The 27,674-nt window shown below is 39.0% G+C and overlaps 2 protein-coding genes across 3 annotated transcripts; one reads left to right on the top strand and one right to left on the bottom strand.

Annotated features, from left to right (window-relative positions):
• Positions 1 to 972: 972 nt before the first annotated feature.
• On the top strand, positions 973 to 9,956 carry LOC130557239 (cytochrome b-c1 complex subunit 1, mitochondrial). Its single transcript, XM_057338875.1, has 13 exons — positions 973 to 1,081; positions 2,190 to 2,330; positions 2,421 to 2,507; positions 2,924 to 3,053; positions 3,251 to 3,449; positions 4,035 to 4,114; positions 4,354 to 4,469; positions 4,559 to 4,702; positions 5,061 to 5,221; positions 5,356 to 5,441; positions 5,551 to 5,639; positions 6,870 to 6,945; positions 9,674 to 9,956. The coding sequence occupies exons 1-13, from the start codon at positions 1,028 to 1,030 to the stop codon at positions 9,736 to 9,738; spliced, it is 1,428 nt and encodes a 475-aa protein (XP_057194858.1). The 5' UTR covers positions 973 to 1,027; the 3' UTR covers positions 9,739 to 9,956.
• A 1,280-nt stretch (positions 9,957 to 11,236) lies between these two features.
• Positions 11,237 to 19,315, bottom strand: cacng1a (calcium channel, voltage-dependent, gamma subunit 1a). 2 transcript variants are annotated; one of them, XM_057338386.1, is made up of 5 exons: positions 18,947 to 19,315; positions 15,384 to 15,458; positions 14,922 to 15,059; positions 12,231 to 12,484; positions 11,237 to 11,420 (listed from the first exon to the last, which is right to left on the bottom strand). In XM_057338386.1, exons 1-4 carry the CDS (start codon positions 19,173 to 19,175, stop codon positions 12,255 to 12,257), a joined length of 672 nt encoding a protein of 223 aa, XP_057194369.1. In that variant the 5' UTR covers positions 19,176 to 19,315; the 3' UTR covers positions 11,237 to 11,420; positions 12,231 to 12,254. The 2 variants fall into 2 exon arrangements, with proteins under 2 accessions (XP_057194369.1, XP_057194367.1); XM_057338384.1 differs by having other exon boundaries at positions 11,237 to 12,484.
• Positions 19,316 to 27,674: the final 8,359 nt, after the last annotated feature.

Here is a 27,674-nt window from a genome sequence, read left to right as displayed (position 1 = left end):
ACTGATGACTGATGAATAGTTGTTTCAAACCTGTATAAACGTCTTTGTTCTTTTGAACACAAAGATATTTGGAAGAATGTTAGCAATTTTCAATTCTGGGACATCATCCCCTACCATAGTAGAAAAAATATTGTATATATTTTTGTTTTGTTGAACACAGGATGAGACATTTTGCAGAATTTAGGAAAGAGAACAGTTCTGGGGCATCTTTGATTTTAAATGTTCCTACTATGTATAGACTACCCACAAATCTTTTGACCATCATTTCTGTCTATTACTAATAGACAGAAATTTAAATAATTTTTAAACCATTTAATTAGAATGTCATGGGTTATGTGGAGAACTAATATAACTGAGCCAGCATCTTTTATTTAAAATGTTAATGAATACAAAAAAAAACAGTCAATAAAAGCTCAGAATACATGGGAACTTCATCATGAAAGCAATAAAATGTTGAATTCAAGGAAAAAGCTGGCCTTTTTAAAGATAATCTTTAATTGTTCGACTTCCCAGTTACTTTTATGTTGTTATAACTCTAAAAAATGCTGGGTTGTTTCAGGGTTCATTAACTTGACTGGTTTTGTCCATATTTGACCCAATGATGTGTTAAAAGCAACCCAGCATTTTTAGAATAGTAAGTAACTCTAAACTTTTGATTAGTTACATTCTTCTGTCCAAGTATTTTTTATCCTACGTATGTCTATTTCTCAACCAACACATTGCTTTGATTGTGTAGCCTACCTTCTTTATTTATCTGTACCATTTATTTATATCATCTATCTATATTTTGATAAACCGTATGCGTATTATGATCTGTAATGTATGTTTAGATTTAGGACTATATTAATAATGTCATCCATCGATTCTTGTATTTTTCAACTACAGTTTTATGCAATTTCCTTTTGCGTGACCTTCCACGCCATTAGGGTGCGGTAATGCACCATGAACTGGCTTGTCAAACGCCAAACTAGAGTAAGAGAGTAATCCTGACGTATGGTGACGCATTTGAGTGCATTGAGCGTCCAAGATGGCTGCATCTTTTTGGCGAGTCGGTGAGGCAGTCGTTTCTCAAGTTCGTAATGTAAGTAAATAACTTACAAATGCCTTGAAAATATCCTGTGGCCTTTTACAGATACAGACCTTTACGTTCAATTACTTGGATTGTAACAAGTCGATTGACATAATGGCAAGAGGCCATCGTCGGCCTTGGATAGTGCTGGAGTTTTAGCTGATAGCTCAAATACACTGAAGGTTACATTTTGCGTGTATGTGAAGGTTGATAACCCGCAGACAAGCAATGGAAAGTTTGTAAACGGGTCACTCTGTAGCCTTTGTCATTGAAGTACTGTGGTTTGGGTTTTTTTCGTACTAAGGTTACGCTACCCCGGTACCTACTTCTGACAAGGTCATTGAATGCTCAGCTCATCCTGTCATATGTAGATTATAATGTTCGCTTCGTACTCTCTGTTGCTAAATAATTCTCCATATTTCACCAACCTAGACATCTCGTTTTGTGACGTTTCATTTCCATGTTTGTAAGTTACTGAGAAGGCAAAACAACAACTTCGAATCTGATACTGGGCCATATTAAGCCTTTACCTTTTAGCATTTGTACGTAACTAATGCTTTCTTCTTCAGAATACACTACGGAAGTTAAGTTTTAACGTTAAGGTCACTTTGAAATATGTTTTGATTCGCCGTGTTTCACTTGACAGGCATTAACGGGATTACAGGTCACGTGAGCAATGGCTGGAAAGATGTTATACCTGTTTTTTTTTGACGATAGATTGTCCCAGAGAAATGTGATAAACGGTATAATCAAAATGTATGACTCTAATTTAAAAACATCATTACAACACTAGTGCAACTTTTCAAGATGTAAACTTTAGATTCTTTATGGAAAAACCCTTGCTCTAATATGAATAAATGTTTGGAAACATGTTTTTATCACGCTTGCTTTCTCTTCATGGAGCATAAATGAGTTGTGTAAAGAGGTCCCTTGCAAAGGGATCCTTTGAGCATTCTTGACATTGAAAAGTTCTGGTCTCCTGAATACATCTTTTGAGAAGCTTGGGTTTTACTAAGTCAAATGTTTGTGACTGTTGTAAGGGACAGAATAGTGTTTGTCTTAGTTTCTTAAAATTATACAGATAATCTATAGGTTATTTTAATTTTCCTCTTTATTTTAGCCATTTCTGCTGTCTTTGAGAAGAGGGCAGGCCTCTGTGACTTATGCTCAAAGCCTGCTGGGAGCTCCAGAAACTCATCTTACCACCCTAGGCAATGGCTTGAGGGTTGCCTCCGAGCAGACCAACCGGGAGACATGCACAGTAAATATCTGCTTATTGGCTTGACATTTTTAAACAGTCGATTATAAATGTTTTCAAATGTTTTTACACACAATTACACATTTTTTTCAGGTTGGCCTTTGGATAAACTCTGGGAGTCGTTGGGAGTCTGAGAAGAATAATGGTGCTGGATTTTTCCTGGAACACATGGCTTTCAAGGTATGTAGTATACACCATATATATGGACAAAAGTATTGGGGCAAATCTCTTAATTATTGAATTCAAGTGTTTAATAAGACTCATGGGTGATTAAAGTCTGACACCTCAATGCAGTCTTCATTTACAAACATTTTTGAAAGGAATAGGTCATTTTGAAAAGTTCAGTGAATTAAGGAATATTACAGTGATAGGATGTTGTCTTGTCAGTTTGGGAAATGTCATCTCTGTGGTATTTAGGATCATGTCTCTGTTGGTTTAGTTTTCCATCGTCCAAATTCTTGTCCATATAGTGCACCTTTTTTCACTTTTCTAACTGATTCTTACTACAGGGTTTTTCCGAGACTTTTCCTGAAACCTATAGACTTGAATGTTAGAAAAATATGTATATCCTTGTCTTAAATGTTTCTCCCATCTAGGGTACAAAGAAGCACACACAGTCTGCTCTTGAACAGGCAGTGGAGTCTATGGGGGCTCACTTGAGTGCATACACATCTCGCGAGCATACTGCTTACTACATGAAGACCCTTGCCAAGGATTTGCCCAAAGGTTAGAGAACAATATTTTTAGTTATCTTAATTTATAGTTTAAAGTGTAAAATAATGAGCTAAAAAAGAGTTTCTGCATTATTAGTCTTCTTCCAATAAGTGTAAGATGCATTGGTTCCTATTTATTTTGACTTCGAAAGGTAGTTTAAGATCTTACATTTTAAAAAGAGTCATTATTTTACATTATTGTCTCCCTAGCGGTTGAGCTGCTGTCAGAGGTGGTGCATAGTTCATCTTTAAGTGAGGCTGAAATGGAACCTCAGAGGGGTGTTGTGCTTAGAGAGCTGGAGGAGGTGGAAAGTAACTTGCAGGATGTTTGTCTGGATCTGCTCCATGCTACGGCATTTCAGGGTACTTCCCTGGGCCATAGCGTTCTTGGTCCCTCTTCCAATGCCAGGTAAGAACAGCTGCTAAGACTGGGTGCTAAATAGAGTCAATATATGTTTTATTGAAATTACAATATTTTATTACACTGTACAATAATGTATCTTACCAACTGTATAAAGAAACTTGTATTTTTGTGGAAGAGAGAGGCGAAATGAAGTACAAACAAGAGCTTTAGAAATGCTATCAACAACTTTGGCGATGCACTTTCTGGTCAGCAAAAAGAGAGCAGGAAAAATCTCGAAATTCTTTTTTTGTTTTTGCACCTAGTTTATGTTTTTGTTTGTTAAATAGTTTTATTTAATTGCATTAGGCGCATTTCTAACGTCACAACAAAGAGGGTGCATGCGTCATCAAATGTCAACTTGCAGCAGAAGCAAGCATTGGTTTACAATAAATATAATTCATCTTGAATTATTTCATGTGCGCCATGCCTTTTGTTTCTGCTTATGCCCTTTTTCTTTATGAAATATAAGTCAAAGCAATTTTCATTTAGGCGTACAACCAGTTTTTTGTGTGTGTATGATGTAAAGAAACATTTAACTATAGACGATAATTAAATCTTTTTTGGTTTGTGTTTTTGCTGTCTGCAATGAAGAACCCTGACTCGCCAGGATTTGGTGGAATACATCAATAGCCATTATAAAGCTCCTCGCATCGTGTTAGCTGCAGCTGGAGGTACTTCATTTCTTTCTTTCATCAAACATGTTATGCAGTAGTGTTTAAAAAAAGAGGTCAGCCAATTTGCGTTTATTGCCGTGTAGCCAGACACAGACCTATTGGACAACCAATTTGATAATCTACTAATCCACATTTTATTATTGGTGTTGGCAAATTCTATTATCGGCTGACCTCTATTTTTACTAGTTCAGCCACACAAAGCAAATTTAAATACTAAAACAATGTTTCTATTGTAGGAGTGAATCATGATGAACTTGTGACTCTTGCTAAGCAGCATTTCAGTGATGTTTCATTTGAATATGAGGGGGATGCTGTGCCTGTTCCATCGCCATGCCGTTTCACTGGAAGTGAGGTCTGAGTTGTGTATTTGTGTGCTGGAGTTGTGGGTCTCTTATGCTGATCAATTGACCTGTTGTGTGTCTGATCTTGTCCTGCTATCAGATTCGAATGCGTGATGACGTATTGCCCCTAGCTCACGTCGCTATTGCTGTAGAGGGAGCCGGAGCTGCAAGTCCTGATATTGTGCCGCTCATGGTCGCTAATTCTATCATCGGTAGCTATGACATCACATTCGGAGGTGGCAAGGTTAGTTTGTGATTTTAGGTGAAACTTCCATGTCTTGTACATTGTTTGACTTAGAGGTGGTAACCCATGTGTAACACGTGATTTAATTTTCAATTCTGTCATATTTAAACATTACTCTTAAAACACGTACTTGCAATTTTTGCATAATGTTGCACACCTTCATTTTGTACACTTCATTTTAAGTCTGATTATAACAATTTGTGACTCAGTCTTAAATTGCTGACTTGTTCTCTCCAACCCCTAACATAAAAGTTATACCCCAATGCATGGATAGGAACTATTCTACTAAATATGTATTAGTCACAATATGATTAAAACATCATTACACAAAATCATTTTCAACTTTGTGTTCATGCAGCACCTGAGCAGTCGTCTGGCTCGTCAGGCTTCAGAGCTGAACCTGTGTCACAGTTTCCAAGCTTTCCTCTCATCATACAGTGACACCGGACTGCTGGGAATTTATTTTGTTACAGACAGACATAACATCGAGGACATGATGCACTGGGCTCAGAATGCCTGGTAAGTCATTGGCTAATGGTCTTAGCTGTTGGTTACATTGTCTGTTACATATAAAACGATGGCCATCTGCTAATGTATGCTTGTCTTGTCCTATATGAGGCTTTGCATACAGTATTGTTTTTTCTGTATCGCAGGATGAATTTGTGCACCACAGTGACTGAGAGTGATGTGGCTCGTGCCAAGAATGCTTTGAAGGCTAGCTTAGTGGGACAGCTCAACGGTAATAAACACAAACTTACTTATGCGCAGTGCAAAACTTTAGAAGTAGTAATAATCTTAGGGAAGGAAAGACGCATGCTTATTGACATGTTTCTTTTCTCTGTTTTTAGGAACTACACCCGTCTGTGATGACATTGGCAGGCATATCCTTAACTATGGTCGCCGTATCCCATTGGCTGAGTGGGATGCCAGAATTGAGGTAAATTTAAGTCTGTTAGCTGAAAAAAACGAATGACTGCCCCTTTAAGTTGAACTGAATGGCGATAGACAACAATATCATGGATCTGTAATAGTCCGACACATTGCCGAGGGCTGATGTCTTTGTCAATAGTTGGCTTGTTTTGTTATTACAAATTTATACAACAGTTCTTTTCGCAACCAACTAGTTCTCGGTTTTCTGATTGGCTGAGAGCCATACGATATTCCACCAATATCACCATGGAAACCCCTTCACTGTTTGTATCACTCTGCCACTAAGCCAAGTCAGACTTATGAAACTAAGTAAAACGCACACATTTGGCTCTTAGAACATTTCACGGCTGTCACAGTAGATGGCGGTATGCACCCGAACAAGTTGGTTGCGATATAAACGGAGGGAGTAAGAAATTGCAACTGTAGACAAGTGCATGTTTACATTAAAAAACAAATTAGGCCTCATGGCACTGGCCTGATCACAGCCATGCTGATATAGAGCACTATAACACCTACTCGAGCGATATTGTATTATATTACAGTTAATTTGCCATGTCATAGTTTCACAAAGGCTTTAACCTGCATTTGCGACAACACCACGCCTTGCAGATTTTCTTCGTGCCGAGACATTTTTAATTTGGGTTGTGCGTAGACATGTGCCCGGTTAACCACAGTTACCACCAAATCCTGCTGAAACCGAGCTGGCTGCGATAATGCAAGGTATCGTTTATTTTATTGATGCGTAGCTTGTCCGTGAAGCACGTCTCTGGGATCAGTAGGAAATGCTGCTCGATCTAAAAGTAGTGCGAGTTTGAGTCGCTTATAATGTGCATTTGAAAAAGCAACACCCGTCAAACATGATCATTATAAATATACTTTATTATCATAAAAATATCTGAGGAGGCTTGAGGATCGTGATCAAAACATGTCCTTAGGCATTTCCTACTACTACGTGTGTTATGGTCTTCTTCTGCAGTGCGTATTTGGAGTTTCTGCACAAGAGCGCCCTCTGGCTTTCGGATGCAGCAGCATTTTACCGTACTTCACTCACAAGTTGTGCATAAATCACGTGATATATATTTTCGGTTAACCGCTTTTTATCTTTGCAGGAGAGAGGTTATGCGTGTGTTTTGATGTGTGCGTTTTGATTGGTGCGATTCATGACATTGGTGTGAACGATTTGATTTGTCTCGTTTTGTTCTGAGCATTTTAAACCAAACTTTTTTTCTCTTACCAGGCTGTGACTCCCAGAATGATCCGTGATGTCTGCTCCAAATACATCTATGACAAATGTCCAGCTGTGTCTGCTGTTGGTTAGTACTTTTTTTTAACCATTTTTTTGTTTGTTTTAAAGTTCAATTTCAGTGTAAAATAGTTCATGTAAAATAGTTGTTGATGTAAAGATTTTATATAAATAAATATGCTATAAGAGTTCTGTCTGGTGCATAGCTGTCATTTTGTCAGCTCTGGTCTTTTGAATAATATTTTTACTTCTATTGTTCTAAGAACTGCATTTTAAAATCTTGCTTTACAAAGCAAATTTATTTTTGATTGTAGAAAATCCCCTTGTAGTGTCCCTAAAAAATCAGTCAATCAATCTCATGTTTCATATAAAATAAGTGGATTTAAATTTTTAGTATGGATGCACCGATATGTAAATTTAGGCCGATAACCGATAATTATTTAACACTGGAAGCCGATAATCGATATATTGGCCGATATACAGTAATTAAATATTAATATTACATTTTCTGAGACTGAAACAAAAGGCAAAAAGTGGACAGCTGCTTTTATTTGAAAACAATCACTGCAGAAAACAAGGTAACCATTAGTTCTCTTTTTACCAGAAAATCATGTACCAAGCCTACTTTACACTAATTAAAGATTCTTTAACTTTTAAACTTTTCTGGTACTTTTATTTAATAAACAAATTATAGATGTTCTTCCAGAGCAACCCAGAAAAGTGTTTTTAATAGCCACATGTCTAACATGTGTCAAGACAGAAAGCATTCAGACAGCAATCGGCTTTAAAAAAATACGCTTTTGTTCCTATAATTTACACATTCATAAATATCTACTTACTATACCTACATTAACAATGTTTTGCTAACAAGTAAGTGAATGATCATGACAGAACCACAGTATTGTACTGTGTTTTAACTGTGAGCAGTGTGCAGATGAAGTGGTTTAACCAGAGAAAATAATTCAAAATTTATCGGCCTAAATTTTATTATCGACCATTTGTCAGCCGATACTGATATGGACGATAATTTATCGTGCATCCCTAATTTTTAGGTGAACTATCTTTTACTGTTGTGATTTCTGTCTCCATCTGTAGTCATTGGGCCTCATTCATGAAACACGAGCAGAATGATTTTTTTGTGTAAATCCTTCGTAAAGTCATTTTGACATACATTTTCGGATTCACGAAGATGTTCGTTTTTTTTCAAAATGTTAGTTGGTACGAAAGAAATGAACACCTGCTCCTTACCACGTGTAAATGGTGCGTAAAATATTCAAACGCTCTGTATTCTTTTAGACAAACTGATGAAACTGCATTTTGATGCACTGTGTATCATAATGATATTTCACGAGTTCTTTTGCCCTGTCTTTTTTCATTTTTTACTCTTTAAAGTGGCAGTCCGTAAGAATGGCCTCTTTGTCGCCATCTCAGTTGGTAATTGCTACGGCAAGTGATATACGGAAGTATTTTCTTTACGTGAGTTGTGATTCGGCACTGCTCAATTGCGTGGATGAGTCTGATGTTTTGAGTCATATGTCATGTGTGGCCTCCTGTGAGAATCTTCACTGTACATCAGTATCGCATATATAAACATAACAGATAACATGCCAGATGATACAACACAAAACAAATAAGAACGTAAACAGACCCAAATAGCGCAAATGGAGGCTGTGTTGAAGTGTTTTGATATTATTTTGGTTGCTGGGTACATATCCATACCTGCAAACACTGTGTTACCGCGGATCTCAAATGCTGACAGGTAACGTTACGGTCATGTATCATTATACACAACACAACTATATATACATAAACTATACGCAAAGCCTTGTCATCATTTCCTGGAAAATAAGTCTGTAACTTTGAGTAAAATCACAGGCTTCACTTAACCCGTGCGAGTGCGCCACATGAAATACAGATGTGGGGAGGTCATTTCTAAATCACACGAGGTCCCCAGATAATACTAATCCCGTGCAAATAGGGCTGAAGTTACATTTATCATAATGAACATATCAAAGAGAGAAAGAACAACCGATGAAACTGTACCCGTCTGTATTAACACATCAAGTGCGCTACGGTTTTCGTGTTATCTATTGAAATATCGAAATGTCTTACATGTACTGTTCAGAAGAAATAAAGCGATGTCTGCATCCGTTTTCAATCCTTTCAGATCACGGAGTTCACGCCACCTTTGAAATGCCTTGCCAATATGAAATCTTGTTTTCGCACGAGTCCTATCACATTCCATTTTTCTTTGTAAACGCTCATCAGTTCGTACTTTCTTGGTTTTCACAACGGATGAATCCCCAGATGTCAGCTCTGCTTGGCGTTTAAAAGTAAAAGTTCTAAACGCTGCTATAAATAATACTAAAAGTTTCCAATAATTTTTTTCTGTGTACAATGCTACCCGTCACCCGCAGCATCCACATGCGGGCTAGCAGCCGGATCCTCTTCGTTCTGTTCACGAATGTGACGAAATGACGCATAGACGAAAGACACCAAATTAGGATTTCCTGAGAAACACTACCTGACAAGGAAAATTACAAACCATTATTACAAGCTTTCAGTGGTGAATCCGTTCCAGCATTCCTAGATACGTAATTTGCGTAGCTGTATACTCACATTTCACTATCAAATCTGACGTCTACGAAGTATTTGTGAATCCGGAAGAACGTTTTCGGGAAGGTCCGTTTTACGCGCAAATTACTCAAAATTTACGCACATATTTACGAATGTTTCATGAATGAGGCCCATTGTGTATCAACTAGAGTTACCTTATTTAGTTTTTTGTTCTTTTGCAGGGCCAGTAGAGCAGCTTCCTGACTACAACAGAGTGAGAAGTGCTATGTACTGGCTCAGATTCTAATGTTCCCTGGATTTTCAGCCCTCACTGTTGTGCTCTCTCTTTCTGGCTCCTGTTCTCTCGCCATGTTATTTTCTCTTCATCACCACAGATGGGGAAGGAGAGAGAAATCCATTTCCATCCATAATTTAAGACATGGAGCAATTCATGAATTGATGTGCTGTTTTATTTTGTCTATTTTGTATATATACCAGCTGCACATAAAACATTGTCAAATCATGTTTGGCTTCATTTGATTGCTGTATGATCACAACACAGATATTGAAAAGGGAAACCCAATAAATGACTTTAAACTGGTGCATGAAGGAGAAAATGAGAAGTGTCCTACAAATAGCATCTGTGATAAGATATTTACAGACTCAGTCAAAAGAGCAGATTAGTGATTAAAAGAAATCAATGTAGACAACTGGGTAGAAAGAGTGTGGTTAGGCTGTGTCATTGTTTTGTCGGATGCAGAGGATTGGTGTCTCCAAAGACCACAGCAGCTGCAACAATGGTTCATTATGCAACTGTATTTATTGTCCAACTAAGTTAAAATACCAAACGCAGATCTAATAAACTCTGTTTATATTACAAAATCACTTGATTTTCAGGCTGTGTGTTCCGAGTGGGTCCGAGTTTGGTTCTTATAGGGTGTGTTCATATTTTTAAATGGGTTCTTTTGTTGTTCACACTGCCATTTTAACAGCAAACCTAAAGGTACTGAACCTGACGACATTAGTATAAAGTCACAATGTGATTGGACAGTTTTATGATGTTTATTTAGTTACAGAATTGACTGGACATCCAAAACATCGCTGAGTGCTGGGTTATGTGCTCAATGTATGCATGAGCATATGGTGGCATTTTTACCAAGCCGATAACTTGGAAAGCACCATAAGTACCCTTGTGTACCTATAAAGGTAAATGTTAGGATTACAAAACGGTTAACTGTACTTTTAAAGGTACACAATAGGTCCTTAGTGGGTACAATTATGTCCTCAAAAAAGTACATTTAATGTTTTGTACAGTTTACCTGTACCACCCCAGCGATGGTAAATAGTCCAATGTCAAAAATTGACAATGAAGAAACACAAAAAAAATTGTGAATTTCAAATCTAAAGTGTATATCCAATTTAACATTTCTTTTCAAACTTGGAAAACATGCTTACCCAGCTGCAATAGCCTACTTATTGAGGTCTAATAATATTTTTCAAAAATTACAGTCTGGGTATTAAATCACATCACAGAATTAAATGTGCCCTTTTAGAATTTTTAAATGTATCTTGGAAACTGACAAAGAGAATGCTGTTGTTCTGGCGCTTTTAGATTTAAGCTCTGCTTTTCATATGGTGCATCACAATATCTTGATTTTCGAAGTCAGGGAGCTGTTTTAAAATGCTTTTCTTTTTTAACAAACCGAAGTCAACAAACCTTGTTTGAAATGTGCTCAACAGATAAAAGGAAACATACATAAATAACATAACTAGATTACAGTAAGAGAAGACACCACTGTATTACAATGCATTTATTTAAAATTCACTCTCTTCATATTTATACAGTACAGATCATCCTGAAAATATGTCAGCCAGGTGTTAACTAACAATGAATCACTTCCTTCAATACCCTGGTGATCACAGAGTTGTTCAGCAACCCTTCTCCTTTCAGACCATCCCAGTGTCATAAACATGACCATGGTAATCAATCTAAACATACCCTGATAGCACACATACATCTGGTTTACGTCTATTTGACGTCTGCATTTACATCTGCAAGACATCTACAATACATAGTTTGCTCATCTGCAATACGTCTCGGAGATGTCTGCTGTCAGACGTCATATAGACATCTAGAAGATGTCTGTAAGATGTTTATGATTTAGAATGGATGTACAACAGCTCTTTCTAAGATGTTTAGCAGATGTTTTTAAGCAGCAGATCTCCAGATCTTTAGCAGACGTATTACAGACGTTCAGACGTCTCCGAGACGTATTGCAGATGAGCAAACTATGTATTGCAGATGTCTTACAGATGTAAATGCAGACGTCAAATAGACGTAAACCAGATGGATTGTGCTATCTGGGGGGATGGTTACAGCATTATTACACAAAAGATTGTTATCTAAAGATTGTTACCCAAATATTCTTTTTACATTTTAAATCTTAAGATGTTAAATGCATATAATAATATACATTTTTAAAAGCTAGGCTATTTTCTGGGATGAGGTGGTGGAAAGGGCTGTGTGACACTTTGTGTCTGCTGAAATAGGTCTATACTCTCTAAATGTATGACCACAGTGGCAAATCTGTAACTACTATCTTTGTATAAGTAGTAATTACACCACATTTTACGCACCACTTTAGCTAGCACAGCATATGCATAAATTAGAACCAACCATTATGAATTCCCACAAGATCATGTTATAAATCCTCACAGTACCTGCTCCAGAATAATAACAATAAGGTTCAATAAATGACCTCTTTTGCATAAAAGAGTTCTTATGGAGCACAAGTTTACCCTCCGTGGTACGGTAGACATGTTCTACATCTGCTCAGGCTCAGCATCCATGCAGGTTTCCCAGGGGTTTCTTGGTATATGTGGCATGGAGATGAGCAGTAGGCCGATTCCACAAAGAAAAAGCAGGACAAAGCCTGTGCATGCACACGCAAAAGACCAGGAGTAGTAATACTCAATCCAGATAGTGTCCTCACTTTCTATCATTCTCTTGACTGACTGCCGCATCACCTCCACTGAGATAATGGCACACAAACCTGAGGACAGAAAAGATACGATAAATGCACAGCGAGTTCTAAAGTAGTGAAAAATGGATTCTAATGCAAATATTTTTTACCTACTGGTCACCAGTGTTGGGGAAAGTTACTTTTAAAAGTAACTCGTTACAATATCGAGTTACTCTATAAAAAGTAACTAAATACGTTACTTGGGTACTTTTTGTGGAAAGTAACTGAAAGTACTTTTGCGTTACTTTGGCGTTACTCATGCTTTTCCAGACTTTGCTGTTCTTTAGTGTTTAACACTGTAATGCATTTAACAATCCTATATAGCCTATAACACACCATTATTTTCTTTAAAAAACACATTTCAAATATTTTCTGACCAGTAGTCCTCCACCTCATCAGAGCTCTGCCTACTGTTGACACTGCTAACTTCGGTGTCGCTCTCCATATTTATTGTGTTTTGACAGCGCGGCTAGTTGCACAAGATGGCGCCGGTGAGCTTTTGGGACGGCAGAGTAGTTTCCAGTCATATAACACTGTGTGGGAAAAGGAGGATTTTTGGCCGGCGAATATAGGTGGGGTTTTTTTATATAAAAAAGTAATATATAAGCGATATGACAGATCCTCTTTGCATTGCTGAGGACTTTGTTGAACCAAAACAACTCGATAATGTTATACGAAATTATGATTAATCTAACATATAATATATTACTAATATTATATAATATTATTTTGAGGGGAAAATTACATTTAACATATTATGTTGTATATATGCTGGTATTTGGTGAGGAGACTAACAGATGACCGTTGTTTCCTCTCTTTCTCCCGTGCTCTGCCCGCTCCCAACCCTTCTTCTAACAGTGACCATGCCCATATAAATCTGCAGATCTGTCTGTGCGTGCAGCGCCACAAACAGTCGAACACAGCTTATGTTTACATTCACGAGGCATGAGACCATTGATTGCAGTTGCGTGTCATGACTTGCGCTAATTTCGCGATCTGAAAGTTATCTTCCAAACATGATCGCACTTGCAGGGCAATTGATTGCTGTTGCGACTCGTCGTGACTCGCACTAATTTCACAATCTGAAAGTTATCTATTGAGCATGACCGACATTTGCAGGCATTTTGTCCATGGTGGCGAGTGCGGCCACACTATAACTCCGCATCTGAGCTCTGGCCTCCCATCGCTGTGTCAACGGTTGCCAGGTTTGCGTAACAAAAACGAAGCCGGAACACTGCAGCACTGCAGACATGGCAACACTGCCTATGTCTGACTAGCGACTGTTTCTGCGCAAGCATGAGCGATCATGTCTACACTACTTTTAATTCAGGATTTCACTTCTGCAGTTAAATTTTTTTTATATAAATGTCATATAAATCAATGATTAGACTGAAAAGTAACTCGAGTTACTTGAAGAACAAAGTAACTCGAGTATCGATATGTAAATTTAGAAAGTAACTGCGTTACATTACTCGTTACTTAAAAGTAATCTTATTACGTAATGCACGTTACTTGTAACGCGTTACCCCCAACACTGCTGGTCACAAATTAATCTGAGTTTAGATTCACCTGTTTAATCTCAGTACCTCTTGCTATCAGGACATTTTAGACCAATAAGACGTTTTTGATTATTTAAACTGTGGTTTAAAGTGTGATGTATCTGTGAAAGGGGTTCTCAACAGGGGTCCGTGGCCCACAAGAGAGCCACAGCTGACTTCCAAGGGGGCTTTGAGATGACTAATAATTTCAAATAAGACAAAACAAGCTTTGAAATACATTTAAAACTAAAAACCAAGGAATTTCTTATTATTATTTGGACATCTGTATAATAAATAAATGCTTTTCCAGTTAATGTCAAGCTCTAAAATATTTTATTGTGAGTGGGAGGGGGCCTTTAAATATTGTTGAATACAGTGGGAGTCAAAAAGGTTGAGAACCCCTGGGTTAAATGTTCATATTCTCTTTGTGAGGTTTGTACATTTCGAAACATCTGTGATGTCAAGAGTTTCTTTTCTCAAGTAAGTTTATTATTAATAAGTCTATTTCAGTATGAGACACATGCTTCAGTATGAGTTCAGTATCCAGCATTTCCGGATGAGACTGATGCACCAATGTCACAATTCACAATTAATGCAAGCTGCTAGTAACTGTACAGAAGGTTTGAAATTGCTAATAAAAACAATCAAAATAAGTAATAAAGTTTACTTAAAGTAACTATTTTCTCATGTGACAAGTATAGCAGTGTAAGCATGATAATGTACAGCCACACAGTTGTTATCGCTGAATAAACCCAGACATGGGGATCATGGCCCCAGCGCAAAGCTGAGCAATATATCATCCCTTAGATATATAATATATCATTTCTGTATAGAGAAAATAAATCCACAGATCTATGTGATTTACATGATTTGTTAGAAACCTGTGTAGTTAGTCACACAGAGAGAATGAATGACATGATTTGTCGTACCTGCGAAAGCAAAGAACATGCCTGCAGGCTTGTATAGGTAGTCCTTTCCTTTCCTGAGAGAACCCAACACACACAAAGTACCCAGAATTATAAACGCCAGGCTGAAGATAGCTATGGCAGCTGCTGAGATGTTGTACTCTAAAACAAAAAGAAATGAGAAAAACCTGTATACGGATATTGCAATATTCATACACAATACCTGGGATAAAACTGTGAGGACAGAAAAGGTGCAATTTAAAAATATTCCAGTTAATCATCGGGGTTTAGGACTCATTTGATGTTTGAATATTAGCATCTACACAGGCATATAAAGAACTATAGCAGAATTGTCCAAATATTTTTTTGAACAATTTGCGGTTAAAAGCATTTCAGGTCATAATATCTTGAGCATTCCACATGTTCTGCAAAATAAAATTGTTTCAGCACAGCACAGGGGCCTTCTGTTGTCTGACTATAACTCACCTCTCTGAGTTTTAACTTCAAAGATCTCAGAGTCTTCTCCTGGTGTGAAATGTCTGAAGTATGAACAGTTGATTTCTGTTAACACACACACACACGCACACACACGCACACACACACACAATTTTGAGTTGCTATATAAATACTCACACAATGGTCACACTGACAGAGGGCAGTGGAGATCATTACTACGATGAGTCAATAACAGGTTAAACAAATTTACATTACATTATTTGGATTTTTGAATCTGGTAAAGGCAAAACTGGTGGTGGGGGATTATGCTGGCATGGTCTGGTTCTGCTAGTCCCTTTGTCACTGTAAACATGAACAAAGTTATCATCTTTATCATATGAAAAACATTGCTATTCTGATGATGATGGGCACATATGATGGTCCTCGACTACACTGATCAGGATAACATTCTGATCAGAAGCGCGTGTACTCTTGTCTTTTCAATGTGTATGTGGACAACATCCAGATACAGGTCGCATGATAATGCCAAATGTAAATGCTGGCAATGATTAAGTGCCGGTCTATGGAGACCTCAACAAGAATTAACAGGATTCATTTAGAAGCACCTGGGCAGTTTATCCAGAATTAGCTGGATCAAGGTTGCCTGTAATGTAACCAAGAAAAGGTTAAAATTTTACAGAACTGAGAAGCAAATATCACTGGCAGCTGAAAAAAGACTGGGATCAAGAGCTTTACAGAGCATCAGGTGGTTTTAAATTAATTTTATTAGTTGGGGTCTTCATAGTCCTGCTGTTAGTAAAACGTGATTAATAATAAAGATTAGGCAGCGGCTATTTGCACTAAGTGAAAATAGCAGCGTTTCTTACCGATATGCTATTTACACCAACCGAATAGCTGTATTTTCTTTGGATTAAGTAGAAATAGTAGTAAGATGCTATTTACTTATAAACAGTGGCAGATAACATTACTATTTGCACCTCAGTATTGTTGTGCATTAAACATTTTGCAATAATAACGGAGTGTAAATCATTATATTTATAAAAAATATTGGTGAAGGCAACTATCGAGATATTAAAGCCCTACACCATATACCATTAACCTAAACCTAAACTTCATGATTTTTTCTTATTTTAAGTCTTAAATAATTCTTATTGAAAACAAATGCCTTTATGATCTGCAAGGTAATAGAAAAGGTTAAAGAGCGTTTTCAGCAAGAGGTGGATTAGAACCCGGTCTCCTGTACCAAGATACACACACTTCACACCTTACGCCACTGGAGTCACAGTTTGAAATGGCATCATTCTTACACTATTCCAATCTTATATTGGTGGGCGGAGCTAATGTAAATAGTCTCTGCCGACAAGGTGGGCTATTTGTACCCAGTGTAAATAGACACTCCGTAAAGATTATAGCCTACTCCTGTATTATTTTAAACCGTGTCTGGGAAAATCACATCATGAAACAGAGTTTAGAGGGTATGCACGTGTCGTCACTTTCCCGCGTGAACATGCCGGAACGCGCCCGCTTGAGTGGTAAAACACTCAGCAAAATGAATGGTTACAATATCAGGAAACACAATTCCGCGCAATATTTGAGTGTCCAAGAACACCTGATTCTTTTGTAAGTCGTAAGGTACTCGTAACTAAGGATCACCGTCGAGTCCAGATGCTTGCAATTTCAGAAAATAATTGCGTGTTTTAGTCCCGGTTTCTTTGTTTCTCCTATTGAAAGCAGCCATTTTGCTGAGTGTTTTACCACTCAAGGGAGCGTGTCCCGGTATGTTCACGTGGGAAAGTGACGTCAATGCATACCCTCTATTTACAAATGTGCAACATCAATGCACAGTCCACTGAACCACCGGCGTAAACATCTCACTAAACATTGTTGTTGAACAAATATTACTTGTTATTACAATTATGTATTTAGTTGTAAATCACTTTAAGAAAACACGGGAAGCACATTAAAGGAGTAGTTTAACTTTAAAAATAAAATTCTGTGATCACCCTCTTGTGTCATGATTCTGCCTCTTTTGGTCATGTTTTTCTCAGTCTTGTTGCAGGATCATGACTGACCCACGTGTTTAGTATAGAGAGAGACATGGCATTGTTTGTTTTTACATGCCATGCGCTCTCTCTCCCGTCTCGTCTTGACCCCGTCCCCTCGTTTAGGTTCCCCTCAGTGTTTGATTGCCCTCACCTGCCCCGTGTAATCTCCCTGTTAGTTTCCAGTTAGTGTTTCATTCCCTTCACCTGCCCAGTGTTATTGCCCCTCATTAGTCTCCCCATTTAAGGCCCTCGTGTTCTCTGTCCCGTGCGTTGCGTTTCTCATGTATTGTACTATTGTCTAGTTAGTCCAAGTCATCTGGTTACCTTGTTCCTGCCTTGTCTCGTTTGGATTATTCTCAGTGTTTTATTTTGGACTTTGTTTTGCCCCTCGTGGCACGTTTTATGTTTATACCCTATTTTGTGTTCTTGTTTGCCCCATCGCGGGCTTATTATTTAATAAAGAGTCTTATTCGTTAACCGCTGCCTGCAATTGGGTTCTTCCCTCCCCGTTCCTGACACTCTTTCAAACCTGTATGACTTTCTTCCGCAGAACACAAAAGATATTTTGAAGAATTGTAACGGAGGCCAGCTAGTGAAGAGCTGTGCAGTGTGTAAAACCTCACTCCCCGACCAACAGAGACGCTCTAGCGACAGACGCTAGAGACTGCGGTCTTTAGCCTCCTCGTTAGAGCGCCCGTCTCCCATCCGGACCGTCGCCGGTTCGAGGCCCGCGCAGAGCGGTGCAAGTGGGACCGGTTACATTGGTGCCGTGACCCGGATGGGAGTGAGGATTAGGGGGGTGAGTGTAACGGAGGCCAGCTAGTGAAGAGCTGTGCAGTGTGTAAAACCTCACTCCCCGACCAACAGAGACGCTCTAGCGACAGACGCTAGAGACTGCGGTCTTTAGCCTCCTCGTTAGAGCGCCCGTCTCCCATCCGGACCGTAGTCGGTTCAAGACCCGCGCAGAGCTGTGCAAGTGGGACCGGTTACATAATGTTGTTAACAGCCCCCCATTCACTTGCATTGGTTACAATAGAGGGGTGCTGTTCTGTTACCAACATTTTTTCAAAATATCTTCTTTTGTGTTCTGCAGAAGAAAGAAAGTCATACAGGTTTAAAGTGACAAGAGGGCATGTAAATGATGACAGAATATTCATTTTGAAGGTGAACTACAACTTTAATGTTGATGTTTTGCCAGTGGCTAGAGAGATCCAGTAAAGCATTACACTTTCTGCGTGTGGGGAAAAAATAAACTAAAATAAACAAATACATATATATATTTCAAATAAAATGTAACAATCTTGTTAGACTCACCCTTCATTTTGAAATAATCACTAACTGTTAAATGTGACCAAGTTTTAAAATTGGTATGTATAATAATGATACAAATTCTCTCACCATTACAGTAAGACATGTTTTGGTTGGTGTTGATTCAGAAATTATTTTATTTGAACTGTTGAACAGGGCTACGAACATGAATCACACAAAACACTGAAGCCATAAAACTTAAGCTTTATCGACTGACAGAAATATTTCTCCATTACTCACCCCCCGGTGAGCTAATAGGTCCGCAGCTTTTACCAATTGATTCCTCTTTATCGATGTAGATGTGCTTCTTACAGAGTCTCCACAGGCCAAAATGAGCCGCCTCACATGTTGTGTTTACATTCTCTACTTGAGGACTCAACACAGCCCAGTGATCTGTCACCACTGCTGTTAACATTGACACTGAGCCCACCATGATCACGAAAAAGATGATCTTTGTTTTTGTTTCCATCTTCGCTTGTCCACAGGTAATAGATAATTGTTCGATGAAAAAACGGAAGAGTATGAAATAGAGGCCTGGTCTAGTTCTTGATTCTTAACGGCTCAATGCACAACTGTACCTCTGTGTGGATGAAAGAGGACAAATGGCAGTGTTATGGCTCCAAACCCAAGCTGCAGCTGTTGGGGTTCATCAGTTAACTTGATGCCATGGAGGCTTGTCAAACCTCATGCCAGTGGGGGTTGAGTTTGGCTTCTAAAAATGTTTGTCGTGACTCTAATGTCCTAGAGCAGACAGATCATGTTCTTTGTGTCGTAAACTAGTATGTGCCTTTTCATTTAATAGCATCTTTTAAACAGAATTAAGCTTTAGATGGGAAATGAGAAGTTTCAGTGCTAAAAGTTTTTGGCAGTCAGACATTATAGAGAACCATACTTGACAGGACAGTCCGGAATCTATCCCCACAATTCAGGAAAGCGCAATCAAGTAACATCAATCCAACTGTAGGTGGCACTAATAAATTATTACATCCTATCATCTCTATCTACAACATTTTCTGTTAGATGTATTTTTTGGCCTTTTTGCCTTTAATTACATAGTGGGAGAAAGCACAGGTAGCCAAGTAGGGGAGAGATGGGGGACTCGGGTCACCTGAAGTGCACCCGTGGCACATATATCGAAGTACTGCCCACAAGGCCATTGGCACAGACAGCAGGTAATTTTTGTAAGACCTTGTAGTGGTGGAGCAGCCTTGCATTGAACTTGGTCCAGTACATCCTACAGATGCTCAATTGATTTGAGATCTACCGTTACCGTTTGCATACTGTTTTGCACTATTTGCCTGGCTGGGGGGCTGCTTTAGAATTTTAAAGTTTTACTTAATATTGCATTTAGGAATTTATAGTCTGTTTAATATTTGACCTGTGTTTCTCTCTCCTTTATCTTAAATGTGTGCTTTCACTGTACGTGCGTGCGTGTCTGTGTGTGCGCGTGCTTGCTTGTCTGTGTGTGTGTGTTTATGTCTATGTCTGTTAGTACGTGTGCATATTGTGTGTGTGGAGTGTTTTGTATGTGGGTATGTCTGTCTTCTGTGTTTTCACCTTTTTCTTGTTTTTACAGGTATAACTTTAATTGTTTTGCTTATAGTCAATATGTCTCATGTACAGTTGCTTTGTAACAATGAAAACTGTAAAAAGCGTTGTATAAATAAAGTTGAGTTGAGTGAGTTGAGATCTGGTTCCTGTAACATGAATGTAGTTAAACAAATGGGATTATGGGATTAGTTGACGAAACCAAACCAATGCAATCAGACTTTATTGGTACCATGATGACACCATACACTCATCAACATTTTTTGTCTTTCAAGTGCGATCTTAAATCGGTTATAGTCCAAAGTGATGTTGGCACTGAAGAACTGAACATCAGGAAATAATCAAACGCAAATATGAACAATACAAGAATGTATCCCACGCATGGGGTAATAGATTGTTCCCTCTCTGTCAGTCACTCAACGTTGTGTCAATGTAGTTACTTTAGGGAGTTTAGGGACTTTACTTGAGAGTCCCTATCACTCTGGGTTTTTTCAGATAAGGTCATTGAAACTTGCCCATTGGAATTTACTCGCTACAACTCAGACATGGGATTATAAAACAAATTTGCACCACTAATTTAGGCTAGTTCTTTTGGAGCTAAATGTTTGCATTAGCCTAGAATTCATTGGTTTCCCCTAAGCGATTCAGCAGCAGCCAGTCTTACAAGTGCTATTTCCTCTGTAAATGTATACATCTTTACCGTTGAAGATCTACAATGGTGCTGGTCAGGGCGTTTCCACCCTGCATGCCATGGCCATCCTGCAAATCCACCATGCCAAGGCACTTAAAGAACTGCACAAGGGTAGGAACAACCTGGGGTTTATGCCAGAGTTGCGCACCACAACAGACCTCATTAGAATCACCCATCCACCACATTTTTATGAGATCCAGTTCTCCAGACACCTACCCAGGTTCAGTGGCATCCTCTTTACCTTGGTTTATTTTGACTATAAACAATGTACTACAACTTTGAGTGTGAGTGGCTTGGCACAGATTCATTTGTTGCCCGAAACATGCCTAGTTTAATTTCGTCATGAGATTCATTTCATCATAAAACTATATAAACACAGCTTGTGTAGTAATATGTTTATAAAGTCAGCCTGTCTCCATTAAAGCTTAAGGAGTTTGGTCAATGACCATAATTGGTATAGTACTGTATATCTATGCCTTTCCAAGAGCTCAGATAGTTCATTTGGCATCTCTTCTCTTGCAACATAACAAATTATACTTACCTTTGTTTTTATATAGACAAAGAGCTGTCTTATGTCCAGGTTGCTGACAGTACTGTCAGCTCAGAAGCCCAGCAGAAGTGTTTTCGCCCTCCAGTTGCAGTCTTTCCATGTCTTACCGTTACCCGTCATCCTTTGATAAGTCCCCTAAAAGGAATTTATGAGCAAATAAACTTGTGAACAGCTATTTATGTCTCAGAGTTATATTTACATGAGAACATGCCAGTAAACACACATCCATACAAAGGCAGACATATGTCTAGTGTATGTATGACTAGAATAGATTCAGGTTGGGGAAACAATATTAACTGCTTATGAGAGATCTGCAACGAAAACAATACAATTCAGACCCATTACATAGACTCTTAATACAGGTATATAGCATCTGGATAACTTTACCTATTTACGATCTTGTTACTGTTGCCGTGTCAGCAATGAGCCATCCCCTACTATAAATCAATTTAAATATGATTTTTTCAAGTGTTCATTGTTGCAAAGCATGCAGCTTTACATATAGGCAGTAGTTACTATGTAAAGAGATACAGAAATAAAGACACAGAATCCATGAGATTATAAAATATGGCATTATTTCAATTTATTCTTGTCACCACTCTTACTGGATACCAGGCAAGCCACACCACAAATGACTTGCAACAGTTTATTGGCAGTCCTCAGGGAACAAAGGGGATAATCCACCGGTATACAGATACACTAGGTAAGCAATCCACAGATACACTAGGTAAGCAATCCACAGGTAAACATGTAAGCAATCCACAGGTAAGCAATCCACAGGTAAACAGGTAAGCAATCCACAGGTAAGCAATCCACAGGTATAACAGATAACAACTGGGTCAGCACTAAACGAAACACATATGATGAGTAGACCTGAAAACAAACGTGAGCTGAGGGTGAGTATAAGTAGAGTTCTGATAAATAGTCTGCAGGTGTAGGGGGCGTGGTCGGTGTAGGCACGGAGTCTGTTACAATTCTCAATACAATGTACATTGATGAAACTTTTTAAAAAAGTTTTATAGGTTTGTCAGGTATTTCTATTATTAGTTCTAGTATGCGCTGTATATAACTTTTCATATCATGGGATGAATATTAGTAGTACTGACTGTAAAAATAACTTTAAAAGATGGCTTTATGAGAAATAAAATGGACTGGCATCAGAAATACATGTCATTTATTTCTGAAGATGTATTTTATATTAGGAGAGATCTAAACATTCTAGGAGCTGGGTCCCGAGGACTGGATTTGGGAACCACTGCCTTAAGTCCCCTTTGAGAGCCAACACAAGGCAACAATGGCAAGGAAAACTACATTTACATTTACATTTAGTCATTTAGCAGACGCTTTTATCCAAAGCGACTTACAGGTGAGGGAAACAATGGAAGCAACTGGAACAACATAAGGACAACAAAAAGCATAAGTGACCAAACTATCCCTAGGTTAGGTAGTAAGAAACCTTGAGAGGAACCAAGACTCATCAAAGTAAGCCCATCCTCCTCTGGCCAGCATAAATCATTATGACATTTTTTGGCCTTGTTTCATTTCATATTTTGAAAATGCAGTTGCAGGAAAAGTTATGGAGCCATAGGTTTCTGGCCGGGTATTCATACTAAGAATGAATACCTGACCTCAAAGACTGGACCCATTCTCAAAAGCGCGGGGAGCGTCCGTCGGCGTCATGCATGACTGTAGAACAGTTTATTCTTCCGGCTGTCAAATATCACACGTTTGCTTGATTAAAGACTATTCTAATGTCTAAAGGACGAGAAGAGAAGTCTAGAATGTGTAAAAATGGAGGTGCGTGTACTAACACATACATATTTAACATTTAAACATGCTTTTTAGTTTTTGCGTTTCTTACGAAGATAGGGTTAAACACGTTTCTCATGCATATTTCCATGACGAGCCTTTGAGCACTGGATCTTTTTTATAGGTTTAGAGGGGTATGACCAAACAAGTTTCAGACCCTATGGGAATAAGGGGAAAAAGTGGAAGGGCGTGTTTAAAAAAAGACAGATGCGCACAGACTACAAATAAACAGGAAACCATTCAAATAAGATAAATAAAGCAATAGAAAACATTTGACGTTGACTTTGATTGGACACCAGAAAGAAATGGGCTAGTTTTCATTCTTTTTGGGCAGGTTTTGAGGGGTCATTGGGCTGGAAATATTTCCAGAACCTGGCAACCCTGTCCAGAAAGGACCATGAGCCAGGTCTCGAACTCAGGTCACCCAAAGCGCAGTTACGCTATATGTCTGAAGTGGTGTCTAGGCCACAGGTTCCGACATTTTGACATATTTTTGACAGTATTTTTTCCTATGTAATTCACTAGACTTTACTGAGGGCCAGGGCCCGGTTGCATAAAGCACCTTCAGTGTAATTTTCCCTTAAGTGTGTCCTTAAGTATACCTTAAGTTTTACTTAAGTTATTCTCCTATTGTCTTTGGTAAAGGGAAATCACCCCTTAAGTGTCATACTTAAGGGAAAAACTTAAGGTGATTTATGCAACCGGGCCCAGATTCTAAGTGTCTCAAAAGATTGTACTCAGGGCTAGTTTCTGTGTCTTTATAGACTTTATTTAGAGCTAGCCTCTGAGCAAGTTAGGTCAGTAGGGGAGGACAGAAAGCAATAGGGTAGGAGAGAGACTGGGAAAAGACACAAGCTGGACTCAAACTCAGGTCGCCGAAGCGATGTCCTTACAGCCATTGGCTTTACTCAGAGCTAGCTTCTTAGTGTCATCATAGACTTTATTTAGAGTTAGCCTTTGAGCATGTTTTTATTTAATGTACGTATATTATTTGGACTTTTTCCTTTATTTTCAATAGGACACTATAGACCCTTCTTAAGACATAAACAACGCTGCCGTCCAAATGTTGGTCAGGAGAACTTTCTGTTTCAGCCAGAGTTTACATCTTGCAAAGTAGTCTTTAGAAGGGCTGGAAGCAATAGGGGGTGTAGGACTGGGAAAGGACATGAGCCGGAACTCGGGTCACCCAAAGCTATCCACGTGACCACAAGTTTATGAGGGCCAGATTCTAAGACCACATTTACACAATGAAAAACTGAAACATTTTTCCTTTGCGTGTTTTAAAAACACACAACAGCATTGTCGAAACAATCTTCATTCACACGGATGTGGGAAAACAAATAAAAATATGCACACCAGGCCAGTGGATGTCAATGTTACTTTGTAAAGAAACACAATGTGCCTGTGCACATACACATATCCAGTCTTAAGCCAAAAGTGCTTTTTAATTAAGTTATTTTTATATAACTAAGTTCAGAAGGAGCATGATAAAATGCAGCCTCCCCCCTGAACCACCATCTTCATCTCGGTGGCGCCGGCTTACTCATTCTGTCTTGCATATGCTCTTGCACAAATCATTTCCTCACGGTGGAATGCCCACCCTCTTCAGCCACTAACCCTGCCCTCCATCCCTCCCTGTCCCCACTTAAACCCGATTTAATCTATACCAGCAATGAACAATCATTCATTCATTCCCTTTCTCCATCTGCTCGACGAGTCCAAGTACAGAGTTTTCGAAGAACTCTGGATTATGATCCCAAAGGTCAAATTCATTTATTGCCATTTTATTTCTCTGCATTAATTTAGATTCCGTAATGCTTCAGGCTTTGTTGTCTAATCACTTTCGTCGCTTCTAATTTTCTAGACAACTAGTGCTTCAAGCGAAAGCTTCTTTTACATCACTCATTTTTATTGCGCACCTTCTCTGCCTTTCATATGTTCACCGGCTAGAAGTCTAAGGGTGAGATTTACTAAACAGGGCAAAATATTTCACGAGAGCACAATTTCAAAAAAGCGCCGATGGGAGTCAAAAATGCTTTTTTTGCTGTCCGGCATTTAGTGGGCTTTTTTGGGGAGCCTGGCAGATCCGTGACACCCTCCCCTGGGGCAGCATGCTAAATCTTGCTTTATTTTATAAAGCTATTATGTTCAATAATGCTTTATCTTATCTGATTATATAATAATGTGAACTTGTGAAATGAAGTTTATTTAACTATGTTCGGGAGGAGCATGATAATGTAGTCCAACCAATCAGCACGGAGTAGATGCTATATAAAGCCGTCCCTTGCCTCTGTCCCGTGACAGTTGTCCAAAGACGGTTGTCCAAAGGCATTGGCAGAAGGGTGGTACAGATGGAGGCACGACAAGGTCCTCATGGAAATCGCCAAATGGGTGGAACAGCAGCGAGTCAAAGCCAATAACAAGCAGGTCTATCCGCCCGAAGCCATAACCTTTGTGAGGGAAGGAGACAAGGCTCATAAGATCGGCACGGTGGCCAAGAACCCACCCTCTTCTTTGCAAGGAGCCTCCGACTGGGAGTTGAGAGTGGACCTGAAGAGGAAGCTTGTCTTCCCACAGGACGTGGCAGTGACCTCCCTCCGACCAGATATGGTCCTGCTGTCCAGGAGCACGAAAACCATTATAATTGCTGAGCTCACGGTGCCCTGGGAAGAGAGGCTAACCACGTTCCACCAAAGGTAAAAGGCCAAGTACCAAGACCTGGTCGTCGAAGCTGTTGTAAAGGGGTGGCATGCAACCAGCTACCCTATTGAAGTCGGCTGCCCAGCAAAATCGGTGCGCTACTTCCTCCAGAGGATGGGCCTGGAGCCTAAACAGCTGAAGAAACCAGGGACATAGCTGCAGCAAACGAGTCCAGCTCAAGATGGCTGTGGCTGAAGAGAGCCCACAGTTGGAATCCTTCTGCAGGTGAAGGCTAGTCAGTCTTCGCTGCCCCACTCAGGCGAGGTGTTCGGGTTAAGGGGCGAAACACCTGAGACCCTGTGATCCCTGCTGACGATGCGGAAGGGTTCCATCAATGTGGATGCTCCAAGGCAGTGGTCTCCAACGTGGTGCCCGCGGGCACCTGGTAGCCCTCATAAACTCTGTAAGGTGCCCGCCAAACACAGGGCTCAACAATAATGCTCAGGACAGTTGATGAATCTGTGACTATACGTATCAGCCAAGTGCTACACATCATCATGAAATGTTATTAGCACGTGTTGTAAGCTTTAATATATTCAAGTGGAAAAATATGTGAAAGAAAGCAGAATTTGGTCCTGTGAGCCTAAAAGTAATGCATCACGTGTTTCAAGTTTGAAAGTATTTTATCAACAAGTAGCCCTCTAGATGATTTTATATCTTCAGGTAGCCCTCGCTTACAAAAAGGTTGGAGACCCCTGCTCCAAGGAATACCATCTCGGAAGAAGATCCGAAGACCATAGTTAGTGTAGTTCCTACAGGTGCAGCTTGTGGCAAAGCATCTCTGATGTTTACTTCACCGAACAACAATGGACCTTTAAAGTACATATCTGTAGGTAAAGGGGAACAATATGCAACATTTGGGGGGGAAAAGTAACGGTACATATCAAAACAATAATAGCAGTGGAGTATTATCCTCCCAAGATGGCGGCGCCACCGTAACATGCAACATAGGGCGTGACGTCAGCTTCACATTCTTTATATACAACTTTACCTGATGAAGGTGCCAGTCATGTTAATCAATTTAATGTTTTAAAAGTAATTTTACTAATCCATGAACTTCCATGCAGCAGGGGTTCCCAAACGTTTTCCTTCCAGGACCCACATAGACAGGAATAATCTCTCAAGAGCCACTGAAAAGGGGAAAACACACATTTGTCCCTATGTTTTATAACTTTCTGTGAGGCCACTGCATGTCAACTGCATGTCAAATGTAGTGTTCACGCTACATTTCTCCCAAAAGAGTTTCACATACCCTAGTATTAAAATACTAACAGTAGGGTATGTATTTTTTTACATTTTCCTGACTTTTACCTCTTTATTTCACAAACTTTACATATTGTTCTGCTTTACCTACAGATATGTACTGTGAAGCGTTACCAAAAAATGCAAGAATGACGCTTATAATTATGAGATCACAGAACATAATTTCTTCATAATTGCGCAGACACAATAAAATTAAAATCTCTGTTTATCAAGCATTCATCTTGTTAATTTTTCTTCATAATTGTGCAGACATCCCTAACGTGATATAATTTAAGTTAACATAGATAAAATGCACATGCTCGCTCACTTTGAAAAAGAAAAACCGAAATAGTGCGCTAAAGTACTGTCCATTTATTTCAAACTATTACGTGCGGCCGTGCAAATCACAAATCAACACCCTGCCATCT

Source organism: Triplophysa rosa, linkage group LG7 (genome assembly GCF_024868665.1).
Source record: "Triplophysa rosa linkage group LG7, Trosa_1v2, whole genome shotgun sequence".
Lineage (NCBI taxonomy): Eukaryota > Metazoa > Chordata > Actinopteri > Cypriniformes > Nemacheilidae > Triplophysa > Triplophysa rosa.
The sequence above is the reverse complement of the archived record's forward strand: the minus strand, read 5'-3'. Positions and strand labels throughout refer to the sequence as shown.